The 12,080-nt window shown below is 42.7% G+C and overlaps 1 protein-coding gene across 1 annotated transcript in view; it reads right to left on the reverse strand.

Annotated features, from left to right (window-relative positions):
- Window positions 1-7,532: 7,532 nt before the first annotated feature.
- The window catches only part of LOC131380755 (uncharacterized), a 517,791-nt gene continuing 513,243 nt past the window's right edge, over window positions 7,533-12,080 (reverse strand). The window contains exons 4-5 of the mRNA XM_058425058.1: window positions 8,290-8,374; window positions 7,533-7,598 (exon numbers count right to left, since the gene is read on the reverse strand). Of these exons, the coding sequence (XP_058281041.1) occupies window positions 7,573-7,598; window positions 8,290-8,374 (111 nt within the window). The 3' untranslated portion in view covers window positions 7,533-7,572. The remainder of the gene's footprint in view (window positions 7,599-8,289; window positions 8,375-12,080) is intronic.

Raw genomic sequence — 12,080 nt, forward strand, 5'->3', positions numbered from 1 at the left:
AGAGAACAGACAATCCTGGCTTGGCACATTACATTTCAGCAACGGGGTGTCCTTTGGACTAGCAGCTTCCATTCAGTCCACACACAACTGTAAACCACACTGGGCTTTACGGATCAGCATTTTTAACTATAGAGAAAAGATCATGCACAGGGGTAGTATATCAAATGGTTGTGCCCGGGTCTTCTATACAGGGGTGGTGATTGAAGTTAAGAGCATCACTTTTTTTTTTTTCTTTTTTGAGACAGAATGTTCCTCTGTCAACTAGGCTGGAGTGCAATGGCACGATGTCAGCTCACTGCAACATCTACCTCCCTAGTTCAAGCGATTTTTGTGCCTCAGCCTCCCAAGTAGCTGGGATTATAGGCACCTGCCACCATGCCCGGCTAATTTTTGTATTTTTAGTAGAGACAGAGTTTTGCCATGTCGGCTAGGCTGGTTTCGAACTCCTAACCTCCAGTGATCTGCCTGCTTTGGCCTCCCAAAGTGCTGGGATTACTGGTGTGAGCCAGCGCACCTGGTCGAGAGCATCGTCTTTTGATGCAATAAACAAAGGTAGAACTTGACCATGAGGTAATTGCCATGTCATACCACAGAAATAGCTGCATGAGGGATGGCTAAGGATATTCATCTCTACAAATCATTTTCAAAGTTTATCTAGGTTATTGAACCAAAAAACCATGGGAAAAAACAATGGTATGTATTCTTTCACACTTGATCTTAGAAGCGATGGTATGTATTCTTTTATTCCAAATACTTATCAAGGTCACCTAATAAGAGCAATTTATCTCCCTGAGAGATTTTGTGCTTCTGCCTTGGCCCATGTTAATGAGGCATGTTTGGCTCATGCCCGTAATTCCAGCCCACCTTAATGAACTAAAAGACAAAATCACACGATTTTCTCTTATACATGGAGAAAATAATGTTTAAATCAATTGTGAACTTTTGAAAAAGGTGTTTACAAAGCCAGGAATAGAGAAAAAGTTTTTTAAGTTGCCAAAAATCAGCAGCAAATTTAACATTTCTTGGGTAAATATTAGAAGCATTTCCTTTAAGGTTCAGAATGAGCTAGGATGCCTTTTGTTTTTTTGTTTTGTCTTAAAAATTTTTTTGAGACAGTCCTGCTTTGGCCCCCCAAAGTATTTTGGGATTACAGGCATGAGCCAGCATGCCTGGCCTCTAGGAGGCCTTTTAAATTATCTTTACTTCCATGTAATATTGGGAATTTTGATCAAGAGACGTAAGTAAGCAAAAGGATCAGAGGAAAGAGAGTCAGGAGACTCAGCTGTCATTATTTACAGATGATATAAATATTCACGGAAAACTCACAAGAGAATTGGCAGAATCTGTTTAGAATGGTGAATATAGTTCATCAGAGTTCTAGAGACCTTTCTGAGCTCTATTAACCTAGGAATTAACCTAACAAAAATGCCCAGCTTCTCTTGAAGAAATCTTTAAAATTCTACGAAAGCTGTATTTTTCCAACTTTAACGTACCTCCAGATAACCTGGGGATGTTGAAAAAACAGATTCTGATTCGGTAGCTCTGGGGTGGGGCGGCCCCTGCATTGACATTTCAAAGCCTCTCAGGTGATGCAGCAGGCCCCGTACAACACTTTTGAGCTGATGGTGCGGACGCACTTAAAGAATACGTGCAGACAGAAGGCATGCTCATGTGGGGACTCTTTACCATTGCAAAGACTCTAATTCTCTCCAAACTAGTCTATGATCTTTAATACTATTCTCACCAAAATCCCAGTAAAATTTGGGGGTCAGGGGTACTTACTTAATTTACATGAAAAAAGGTCAACTTTCAGAAAAAAAAGTGGGGAAGATGGAGAATTTGGCTACCATATATTAAGACATGTAACAAAACCAAGGTAATTAAAAAACACCACCAACAACTTGATAATACCCAGGAACAGACAATAAAACAATGGAACAGAATACAGAAACAACCCAGAAACAGACCACATGATACTGATTTATGAAAGAGATGGCATCAAAACTTTGTGGCTCATGCGTGTAACCCCAGCATTTTGAGAGGCCAAGGAGGGAGGATTGCTTGAGGCCAGAAGTTCGAGACAAGCCTGTGCAATATAGTGAGACCCCATCTCCATTAATAATAATTAAAAAAAAAACCTTGGTGAAACAAAAAATACATTGATAAATGGTATGCACAAAACTGGCTTACTAGATGGAGAAGATAAAAAATTCTCACACACACACACACACACACACACACACACACACTCTAAGCTAAAGACCTGAAGTTGTTTATGCTTCTAGTAGAGATTGGTCTTGGGCTTCTGATTCAGAGGCAGAAAGCAGAGGCGAAAGACACACTCTTTCTTTTTTTTTTTTCCTTTTTTTTTGAGACGGAGTCTCGCTCCATTGGCGGGCTGGAGTGCAGTGGAGCGATCTTGGCTCACTGCAACCTCCACCTCCCAGATTCAGGCAATTCTCCTGCCTCAGCCTCCCAAGTAGCTGGGACTACAGGTGTGTGCCACCACACCTGGCTAATTTTTGTATTTTCAGTAGAGACAGGGTTTCACCACATTGGCCAGGATGGTCTCGATCTCTTGACCTCGTGATCCACCTGCCTCGGCCTCCCAAAGTGCTGGGATTACAGGCATGAGCCACCACGCCCGGCCAAGACACACTCTTTCAAGCAAGCTTCCTGCATCAGCTCATGGGATCCACTGCTTAACTCCTTCAGTTAGTCACCCTTGGCCTTGCCATTCATGGAAATTCCTCGAGATTCTCACAACAAGCCAGTCCTCATACATTGTCTCAGTTATATGGTATTGTGAGTTGAGTTTTATGATTTCTTTTTTTTAGTCTTCATTAGTATTTTATTGCAAACTTGGAAAAAGGCACGTGAGGAGCTGATAATCTCATCCAGGTTTAACTACACTCAACCTTTTGATTATTGAAGCCAACGCATTAGAGGTTTTCTCTAACTCTGTGTTGTTCACAAATTTTATTTTCATATCCTTGTTTTCATTCAAGTTCATAATGACTATTTGAATAGGTCAGATCATAGACAAAGCTCTTAGACAAATAATCAAGAGCTTTCCCACAAAGCTGGTATAGACCCACTGATTGACCCTACGTGGGGATAAGGCACTTCCTGATTCCTTCCCTTTGTAGCCCTCCTCTCTATAGCTTAGGCCACCTGACTTCTCTCTATGGGCATGGTTTCCCCCATTTGTCTAGGGATAATACTCAGAATTTGAAGGTCTCCAGACCAAAAATCTAGAACTCAGCACAGGATCGTGATTCCTCCTTGTACAGTGCTGGCCTTTGTCCAAGGGCTAACAGCTGAGCTTCTGCCATGCATGTGGCCCTTTCTTTTTCTTTCTTTTTTTTTTTTTTTTTTCCCCCGACAGGGTCTAACTCTGTGACCCAGGCTGGAATGCTGTGGCATCATTACAGCTCACTGCAGCTTTGACCTCCCTGGCTCAAGTGATCCTCCTGCCTCAGCCTCCCGACTAGCTGGGACCACAGGCATGTGCTACAACAACCAGCTAATGTTTTTTTCTTTTTTCTGGTTTTTTTTGGTTGTTGTTGTTTGTTTGTTTGTTTGTTTTTAGTAGAGATGATGTTGCATTATGTTGCCCAAACTGGTAGCTGGTCTCGAACTCCTGCCCCCAAGTGATCCTCCTGCCTTGGCCTCCCAAAGTGCTAGGATTATAGGCAAGAGCCACACCGCACCTGGCCAACGCTTTCTGAAATTTTGTGGCTCAGAAAACAGTATCCCAAAGTGAAGGCCTCAGAGGTAGCCTCAGAAGTAAGTTCTCTCTGACCTTCTCCTTCCCTCCTGTCTGTGGCCCATCAATCTCCCCTGAGCCTAGCCATAAAAACTATAATCCCTCTTCCCCAAGGTGTGTTATAGAAACTAGAACTCCTGTTCCCCAAAGCCAGCCATAAAACCTAAAAACATTACTCTAACCTCTCCCGCCACTCCCCAACCTTCCTGTGTAAGACCTGGCCATAAAGACATCTCTGACTTACATTGTTTGACAATAGGCCATAAGACACTCATTCCAAAAAGGGTTCTGCCTCATACCTGGAAGGAAGACAGCTGCACAGAGAGGCCAAGAAGAACCTTAACAGACAGGCCTTGCTGGGATTCCCCACTCGGTCTATTTCCATTAGATTATACCTTTTCTGTCCAACCACAGTTCTACACTGTGGTCCATTCTTCATGGAACCTAAGTATAAAAATGGATGGTTTTACCTGTATCTTTGGGTCTTCCTTCTAAAGGTTCCCATGTCATATAAAACTATGATTAAATAAATTTGTATGCTTTTCTCTTGTTAACCTGTCCTTTTTTATAGGAGTGTCAGCTTTGACCCTCAGGATGGGGAGAAATGGGATCACCCCCTTACTATCTCTATGAGGTACAAAGTGATGTTATGGTTCTCTTTTTTTTTTTTTTTTTTTTTTTGAGACAGGATCTGGCTTTGTCACCCAGGCTAGAGTGCAGTGGCACAATCTCGGCTCAGTGCAACCTCTGTCTCCCATGCTGAACCAATCCTCCCACCTCTGCCTCCCGAGTAGCTGAGACTACAGGTGCACGCCACCAAGCCCAGCTAGTTTTTGTAATTTTGGTAGAGACAGGGTTTTGCCATGCTGCCCAGGCTGGTCTTGAACTCCTGGGCTCAAAGCGATCTACCGCCTTGACCTCCCAAAGTGCTGGGATTATAGGCTTGAGCCACCAGGCCCAGCCCATGATGTTATGACTTATGAATACAATGTGGAGTAATTAAATCAAGCTAAATAACATATACATCACCTCAAATACTTTTTTTTGTGGTGAAGACATTGGAAATTTACTCTCTTAGCAATTTTGAAAAGTACTATACACGATTATTAACTACCTTCACCACCCAGTGCAATTTATCTCAAAACCAAACCAAAATACAACCTTGTTCCTCCTGTCTAACTGAGGCTGTATACTTTGACCATCATCTCCTCATTCCCCCAGCCTCCAGCCTCTGGTAACCACCATTCTACTCTCTGTTTCTAAGAGTTTGATTGTTTTAGTTTCCAAATATAAGTAAAAACATACAGTATTTGTCTTTCTGTGCCTGGCTTATTGCACTTAGCATTATGTTCTCTAATTCCATCTCTGTTGTTGCAAATGACAGAATTTCTTTCTTTCTCAAGGATGTCACAGTACCTTTAAAATGCCATGATCTGTTAACCAGTCTTGTCTTCCTCAGCATCTTGTCTTTCTTCAACACTACATCATCTCCTCAATATTTTTCCATCCAGTATTGGCCAAAATATTATAAGCAATTTTATCAAATGCTTGCTGAAATCCATTATGTGATGTTGGTGACTTCCTCTGGCATGTAATCTACTAATCCTATCGAAAAAGGAATGTTTAGCTTGGCACGCTTGGTCTCAGTGAATCCAAAGTAGATACCACTGTTTACCTTTCCTTTCTTTAAATGCTTACATGTCAAATATTGTTCCATTCTCTGGAATGACTTTTACCTGTGTATGGAAATTTGAATGTCATTCTACAGTAAAATTCTCAACCAAAAAAAAAAAAAAAGCCACTGATTTCTAGTCGTCAATCTATAAACACTAAAGACATTTTACTATTTCACATAGCAAAAAAATTCTGAGGTAGGGTGATTTCAGGTTGGTTGATTCAGCATCTCAATAATATTATCAAAGACTCAGATTCTGGCCAGGCACGATGGCTCATGCCTATAATCCCAGAGCTTTGGGAGGCCTAGGTGGATAGATCATTTGAGCCCAGGAGATTGAGACCAGCCTGGGCAACACAGTGAAACCCTGTCTCTACTAAAAATACAAAAATTAGCCAGGCGTGGTGGCATGAACCTGTAGTCCTAGCTACTCAGGAGGCTAAGGTGGGAGGATCACTTGGGCCTGGCAGGCAGAGGTTGCAGTGAGTGGAGATTGTGCCACTGCACTCCAGACTGGGCGACAGAGGGAGACCCTGTCTCAAAAAAAAAAAAAAAAAAAAAAAAAAGGACCCAGATTTTTTCCATATCTGTGCTCTGCCACCATCATTACGATGGCCTTATCTTTGGCTGCTTCTCTTCATGGAGGCAAGGGAGCTACGGCAGCTATGACCTGCTTTTCTACAGGTCTTCTTTTCAGAGCAAGAAAAACATCTAGGAGCTCCCCTTGCCTGACCTGCCATTGTTTTGTTTCACAGAACTGGGTCACTTTCCCCCTCCAAACCAATCACTGGCAGGCTGAGACAGATCACAATTTAATCCCGAGACATACAGGGAAGAGATGGGTAAACCCTTGAAACTGGCTGTTTACCAACAAGAGAAAGTCAACAAATGCTCTGGGCTAGGAAACCCTACTGTCTGTTCCAGACTGAAGGAATTACTCTCTAATTTGGAGAGTGGTCATATTTGAAGACGGTTACTGATGAAGACCTATTAAAATAACATGGACTTTTTATCTATTCAAAACAGCTTAAAACAGGACTGTGTCTAAAACAAAGGGGTAGATTAAGTTATCTCTAAAATTCCCTGCCAACTGTTTAATGCTGTGATTCTGTTCTCATTGTTTTCACTGTGGAAATTGCTTGCAATTTGGAAGACTGCGTGTCAGCAATGTTTGTGCTGCCAGCAAAAGTGCATAGTTGCTGATCTGTGTGCATTTCCCCAAATAGCACATTTGTGGAAAACTGAGTCACGGGGATTCTAGGTACTGTGAATCCATCATCTGCACAATTTTCTGAATGCCTTACATCTTAGACACTGGCGGCTTCCCTGTAAATAAACAAACTGTAATAAGACAGTTGACACATAACATGGGATTGGCCAAAGCAAAGCAGGTTTAGCTAACTGGTTTTCCTCTGGCAAATTGTTCCTTTTTTTTTTTTTTTTTTTTTTTGAGACAGAATCTTGCTCTGTCGCCCAGACTAGAGTGCAGTGGCATGATCTTGGCTCACTGCAACCTCCGCCTCCTAGGTTCAAGCGATTCTTCTGCCTCAGTCTCCCGAGTAGCTGGGACTACAGGCGCGTGCCACTGTGCCTGGCTAACTTTTGTATTTTTAGTAGAGACAGAGTTTTACCATGTTGGCCAGGCTGGTTTCGAACTCCTGACCTTGTGATCCGCCCGCCTCAGCCTCCCAAAGTGCTGGGATTACAGACATGAGCCACCTTGGCCGGCCATTGTTCCTTTTTTTTTACTTTGTGCTGAAAGCAGATGATTGTGTTAAATAAAGCAACAAATTAAATGTGGATGTTAGTGCTGCAATGGAGGAAAACTTGCAGAAAAGTTGACCTGACTTATTCAATCAACTGCAGAGACATTACTGTGCTACCTGGGGAGCTATTCATATACAATACAATCTATATGCCTTCCACCTGAGCAACCAAGTTCTTACAGCGCTACCTAGAGAAGGTGCAGGGAGGGGTGGGAGGGCTGGATCAAGTTATTTTTGTGGCAGTTAAGGTTCGATTACTTGTAGACCCATAAATCATCAGCCAAGGTTCTCTTTTCTCCAGCAGTGAGCATAGGGAGAAGGAGGTGCATGCAAGTGATACTGCAAGGACAGAATCAGAATCATCAGCACTTAGCAACTGATTGGATTTCTGGAGCAAGAAAGAAGAGTTGAAGATAATGTTGAACTTTCTCATTGGGAGATTTTACTAACATTATTGAGCAATTACTGCATGATGGATACTGCGCTAAGAGCATTATATCACTATTATACCTCTTACGTCTCCCAGTAGTTCTATTAAGTAAGTACCATTGTTTTTGTTTTAGAGACAGGGTCTTGCTCTGTCACTCAGGCTGTAGTCCAGTGGTGCAATCTCAGCTTACCATAGCCTCGGGCTCAAGTGATCCTCCTGCCTCAGCTCCCCAAGTAGCTGTGGTCCCAGCTGGCTCCTTATGGAAAGCCTCTTGCTTCCTTAATTACTAACCAATGGTAACAGTTTTTTCTTTTTTGTTTTTTTTCAAGAGACAGGGTCTTGCTCTGTCACTAAGGCTGGAGTGCAGTGGTGGTATCATAGCTCACTGCAGCCTTGAACTCCTGGGCTTGAGGGATCCTCCCACCTCCGCCTCCTGAGTAGCTGGGACTACAGGCATGTGCCACCATGCCCAGCTAATTTTCAAATATTTTGTAGAGATTGGGTTCTTGCTAATTGCCCAGGCTGGTCTTGAACTCCCACCTCAAGCAATACTCCTGCCTCAGCCTCCAAAAGTGCTAGTACTTCAGGTGTGAACCACCACCCCTGGTGACCAACAGTAATTCTATGCTTCAGTCTCTTGCATCCTTACCCTTATCTTGTGTCCTTATGGTCATCATAAATAGCTCATTTGGCCAGGCACAGTGGCTCATCCTGGGCAGCACACGAAACCTCATCTGTACAAAAAAATATAAAAATTAGCCAGGTGTGGTGGCACATGCCTGTGGGCCCAGCTACTTGGGAGGCTGAGGCAGGAGAATTGCTTGAGGCTGGGAGGTCAAGGCTGCGGTGAGCCGAGATCATGCTTCTGCACTCCAACCTGGGTGAGAGAGCGAGACCCTGTTTCCAAAATAAAATAAAATAAAAGCTAATTTGTCTCAGGCTTTGAATTAATCTGCATTAGCTCATGTAATTGTTGCAATAACTCTATGTGGTAGGTACCCTCAGCCCTGTTATGCAATGGGTTTGAAATGACTACTGATATACAGAGGTTTGAAATGATGTTACTTGCCCAAGTCTCATGGTGAATGGAGGAGCAAGGAATGGAACTCAGATCATTTGACACCAAAGCTCTGACCACCACACAGCACTGCCCTCTTTAGCCAAACTAATGTTTTTGTCTTTCTTACCTTTGACCCATTTTATTCCACCTTTCTGAGGTATTTTCAGCATTTTCATTAAGATAATGAATACAACAATTATTTAAGCAGCTAATCCTTAAACATACTTCTATAAAATGTCCTTTTAGTTTCATTTTCTCCTTATCACTCCCCAAACCCACCAGACCTACACTTCGTATTTTCCCAAACATGTGTATACACAAGGCATTCACCTGGTTTTATATGATGTCCTTTCCTGTTCTCTCAACCTGGTAAGGTTAAGAAGGAAAATGATTTAACATATTAGAGGGGATAGTGCTACAAAACAATATGAGACACAGACAATTTTGTAAAAAAAAAAAAAAAAAACCTTGTATGAGATACCTTATGTACATACATAGAACAGTTAAATCCTGGGCAACATGAAAAAAGCCTCATCTCTACAAAAAAATACAAAACTTAGCTGGGCATGGTGGCACAGGCCTGTAGTCCCAGCTACTCGGGAGGCTGGGGTGGGAGGATTGATTGAGTCCTGGAGGTCGAGGCTGCAGTAAGCCATGATTGACAGAGTGAGGTCCTGTATCAGAAAAAAAAAATAAGCAAAAATATAATAAGAAAAAAGTAAAGTACAGTGAATGACTAAGTGTTCTTAAGAAAAATCAAAGCAACAACCCATGGAAGAGGTAGACCTTAAGGATGAGTGGGATATGATGGGAAAAGGGTGGAAGCTAGAGTGAAGACAGAAATCAACATCTCATTACTGACAGCTATTTATCAAGCACCTCCATGTGTTTGGCCATTAAATTAAAGTTTTGAGGATAGAGATGGAAAAGCTGCTTGCTGTCTTTCTCCCAAAAACTCTGTGTTTGGGAAAGGCTTAAACAGATAGCAAAATACACAGTGACACAAAGAGGCACACAATACACAGAGCAAGAGTTTCAGGCATTCTGAAAATGCAGGGAACATATCCCAGTAAGAATGCTAAGCCCTGGGACAGAGGGTGAGCGGTTTACATGGATCAAAGGGCTCACTCATGATAACGACAGCCTTCTCTAAGCCAGGCACTGAATACTATGGATACAAAGAGCCCCGAGTCATCAAGAGGAACCAGGAACTCTAATATGATGTGTGGAGCAGGCTATGAAAAGAGGGATACCTCTCCCAGTCAGAGGCATCAGAGAAGGCTTCCTGGTGGAGGTGAGTAGGAATCACGTGCAATCATGCAGGCGAGGCGGGGAGAGGACACTTCCGAGCAAAGAAACTGGTTAGAAGATGTACTGGTGTGTAGGGAGAAAGAGGGCCTCCAGGTCACTCAGGGTTGCTATGAGAGCACAAAGAGTAAGGCCAGGAGCAGTGAGATGACATGGAAGAGAGAGGTGGTGACTGGCTGCCTTAGGGAGCCTGGGCTTGATATTGAGCCAGGAGAATGTTTTAAGCATCCTTTAGGTTAGGGAGCTGTATGAATTAGATTCAGGTTGAGCCAAGATTTTAGCAAGCTTCAAACGCCCAAACTGAGCAAATCTTCCCTCACTATGAGTTTGCTATGATCACTGTTCTTATAGTTCAGAGAATAACTGTGCTCTAGATATTCGGCTCAATTCGAAGTGGAGCTGCTGAAAAATTTATTAGTGCTGGAGTGCATAGGATGCTGTTCATGCGTGAATAGCATTTTAAAGGGCTATAGATTAAAAGCGAGAGGTCTCTCAAGTCCAATTTCAAAACCCAGAGCCTCTCTCCCATTTATCTCCTATTTCCCACCAATCCTGGAATGAGTCTGTAGACCACTGTAACTTCTCCTTCTCAACTTTCACATCTTTTCTTCTCTTTCTATTATCAACTGTTACATTCCCTTTGGGTGTTTTCTTTTTCTTTCTTTTACCACTTATGATAACCACATGGTCATACTATGGGAAATGCAGAGCTGAGTCCCATTAGCGTCCCTTGAGAGCCTGCTGTGCTCCAGGCATTGTTTGGGGCATTTGAAATCATTATCTCATTTAATTCTCCTATCAACAGTAAAAGGCGGGTGGCCTTTTACATGAAGAATTTGTGGCACAGACAGGATAAATTACTTGCCCAGATTCACACAACTAGTAATGGACAGAGGTTTTTCACATAAGCTTTTTGGATGTGAATTGGAACACACTCTTCTCTGAGAATTCCCAAAGCTCTTGGGATGACAATACAAACCTTTGTCATGACCTACAAGGGTCTGGATGGCGATTCCTCTGCTCTCTCACCCTACAACCAAACCCAGACAGTTGGCATCCAGGGCCCAAGGTCCCGGCCACTCTAGTATACTCTCTCTGGGTTTTGAAACAGTTGATTTAGGATCCTGCATATACAATGAGTTACGAATCATATTCTGCGAGTTTCTGATCTAAGTTAACCATTCTTTCTTACCAAGGAGACGAGGAACAAACACACAGACAAGAAAGAGTAACAATAGGGGGAGTAACAATAACCTCCAACAGGTTCTTAGTTGGAATGGACCCATCACACCAGACAAACAGGAGAAAAACAGAAGTTTATTAATACGGATATTTTATACACACATGGGAGACATCCAGAGAATGAGTTTTCAAAGAGGTGGCTTTAAGTTCCAGTTTATATATAGCATCTTCAACAAAGAACAATGGATTTTTGGAGAAGTGGCAAGACAACAAGAAAGAACTGTGAGTTTCCGTGAGCAGGCTGGCAACTCGAGGAAAAGCAAACAAACAGCAGATAAATGCTAGTTAGGAAAGCCTGCCAATGCGAATTCCTCCGGTTCCGACTCTAGGCTGTTGAGGGTCTAAAGCCGTCTTCAGTGGTTAATCTTTCCTTGGGGGGAAAAGGCGGGGGTTGGTGGCCAGGATATTTTTTGCCTTTGTAAATCTATGTCCTCCTTTTGGACAAATGGGGGCAGAGACCTCTCCTGTACCTGTTTCTTCTTGAGCATCTTCAGCTCAACAATCCTTCATATTTTGGGGAAGATATTCTGGTCTCCCACAGAGCCTTTCAAAGAAGGTTCAGCTCTGGTCTGGGTTCCTCATCTCTCACTATTATCTGAGTTTCAGTGTCTCCCACCCTCCTCTGAGTCCATACTGGTCTGTGGAAGAGGCTGCTTCGCTGAATAAAGGCCCTAATGTTCTATTTGCACAAAGCTCAGTCTTTCTCTATGCTGAACTTGGCTTTATTACTAAGTGGCTGTGAGATTTTCTTGTTGTCAACTCTCCTATCTCAGTTTCAGTTTCCTCATCTGTGCAAAATCAGTCATCCCCAAAGTGTTGCCCAGATCAAA

This window comes from Hylobates moloch, unplaced genomic scaffold (assembly GCF_009828535.3).
Source record: "Hylobates moloch isolate HMO894 unplaced genomic scaffold, HMol_V3 SCAFFOLD_12, whole genome shotgun sequence".
In the NCBI taxonomy this organism is placed as follows: Eukaryota; Metazoa; Chordata; class Mammalia; order Primates; family Hylobatidae; genus Hylobates; species Hylobates moloch.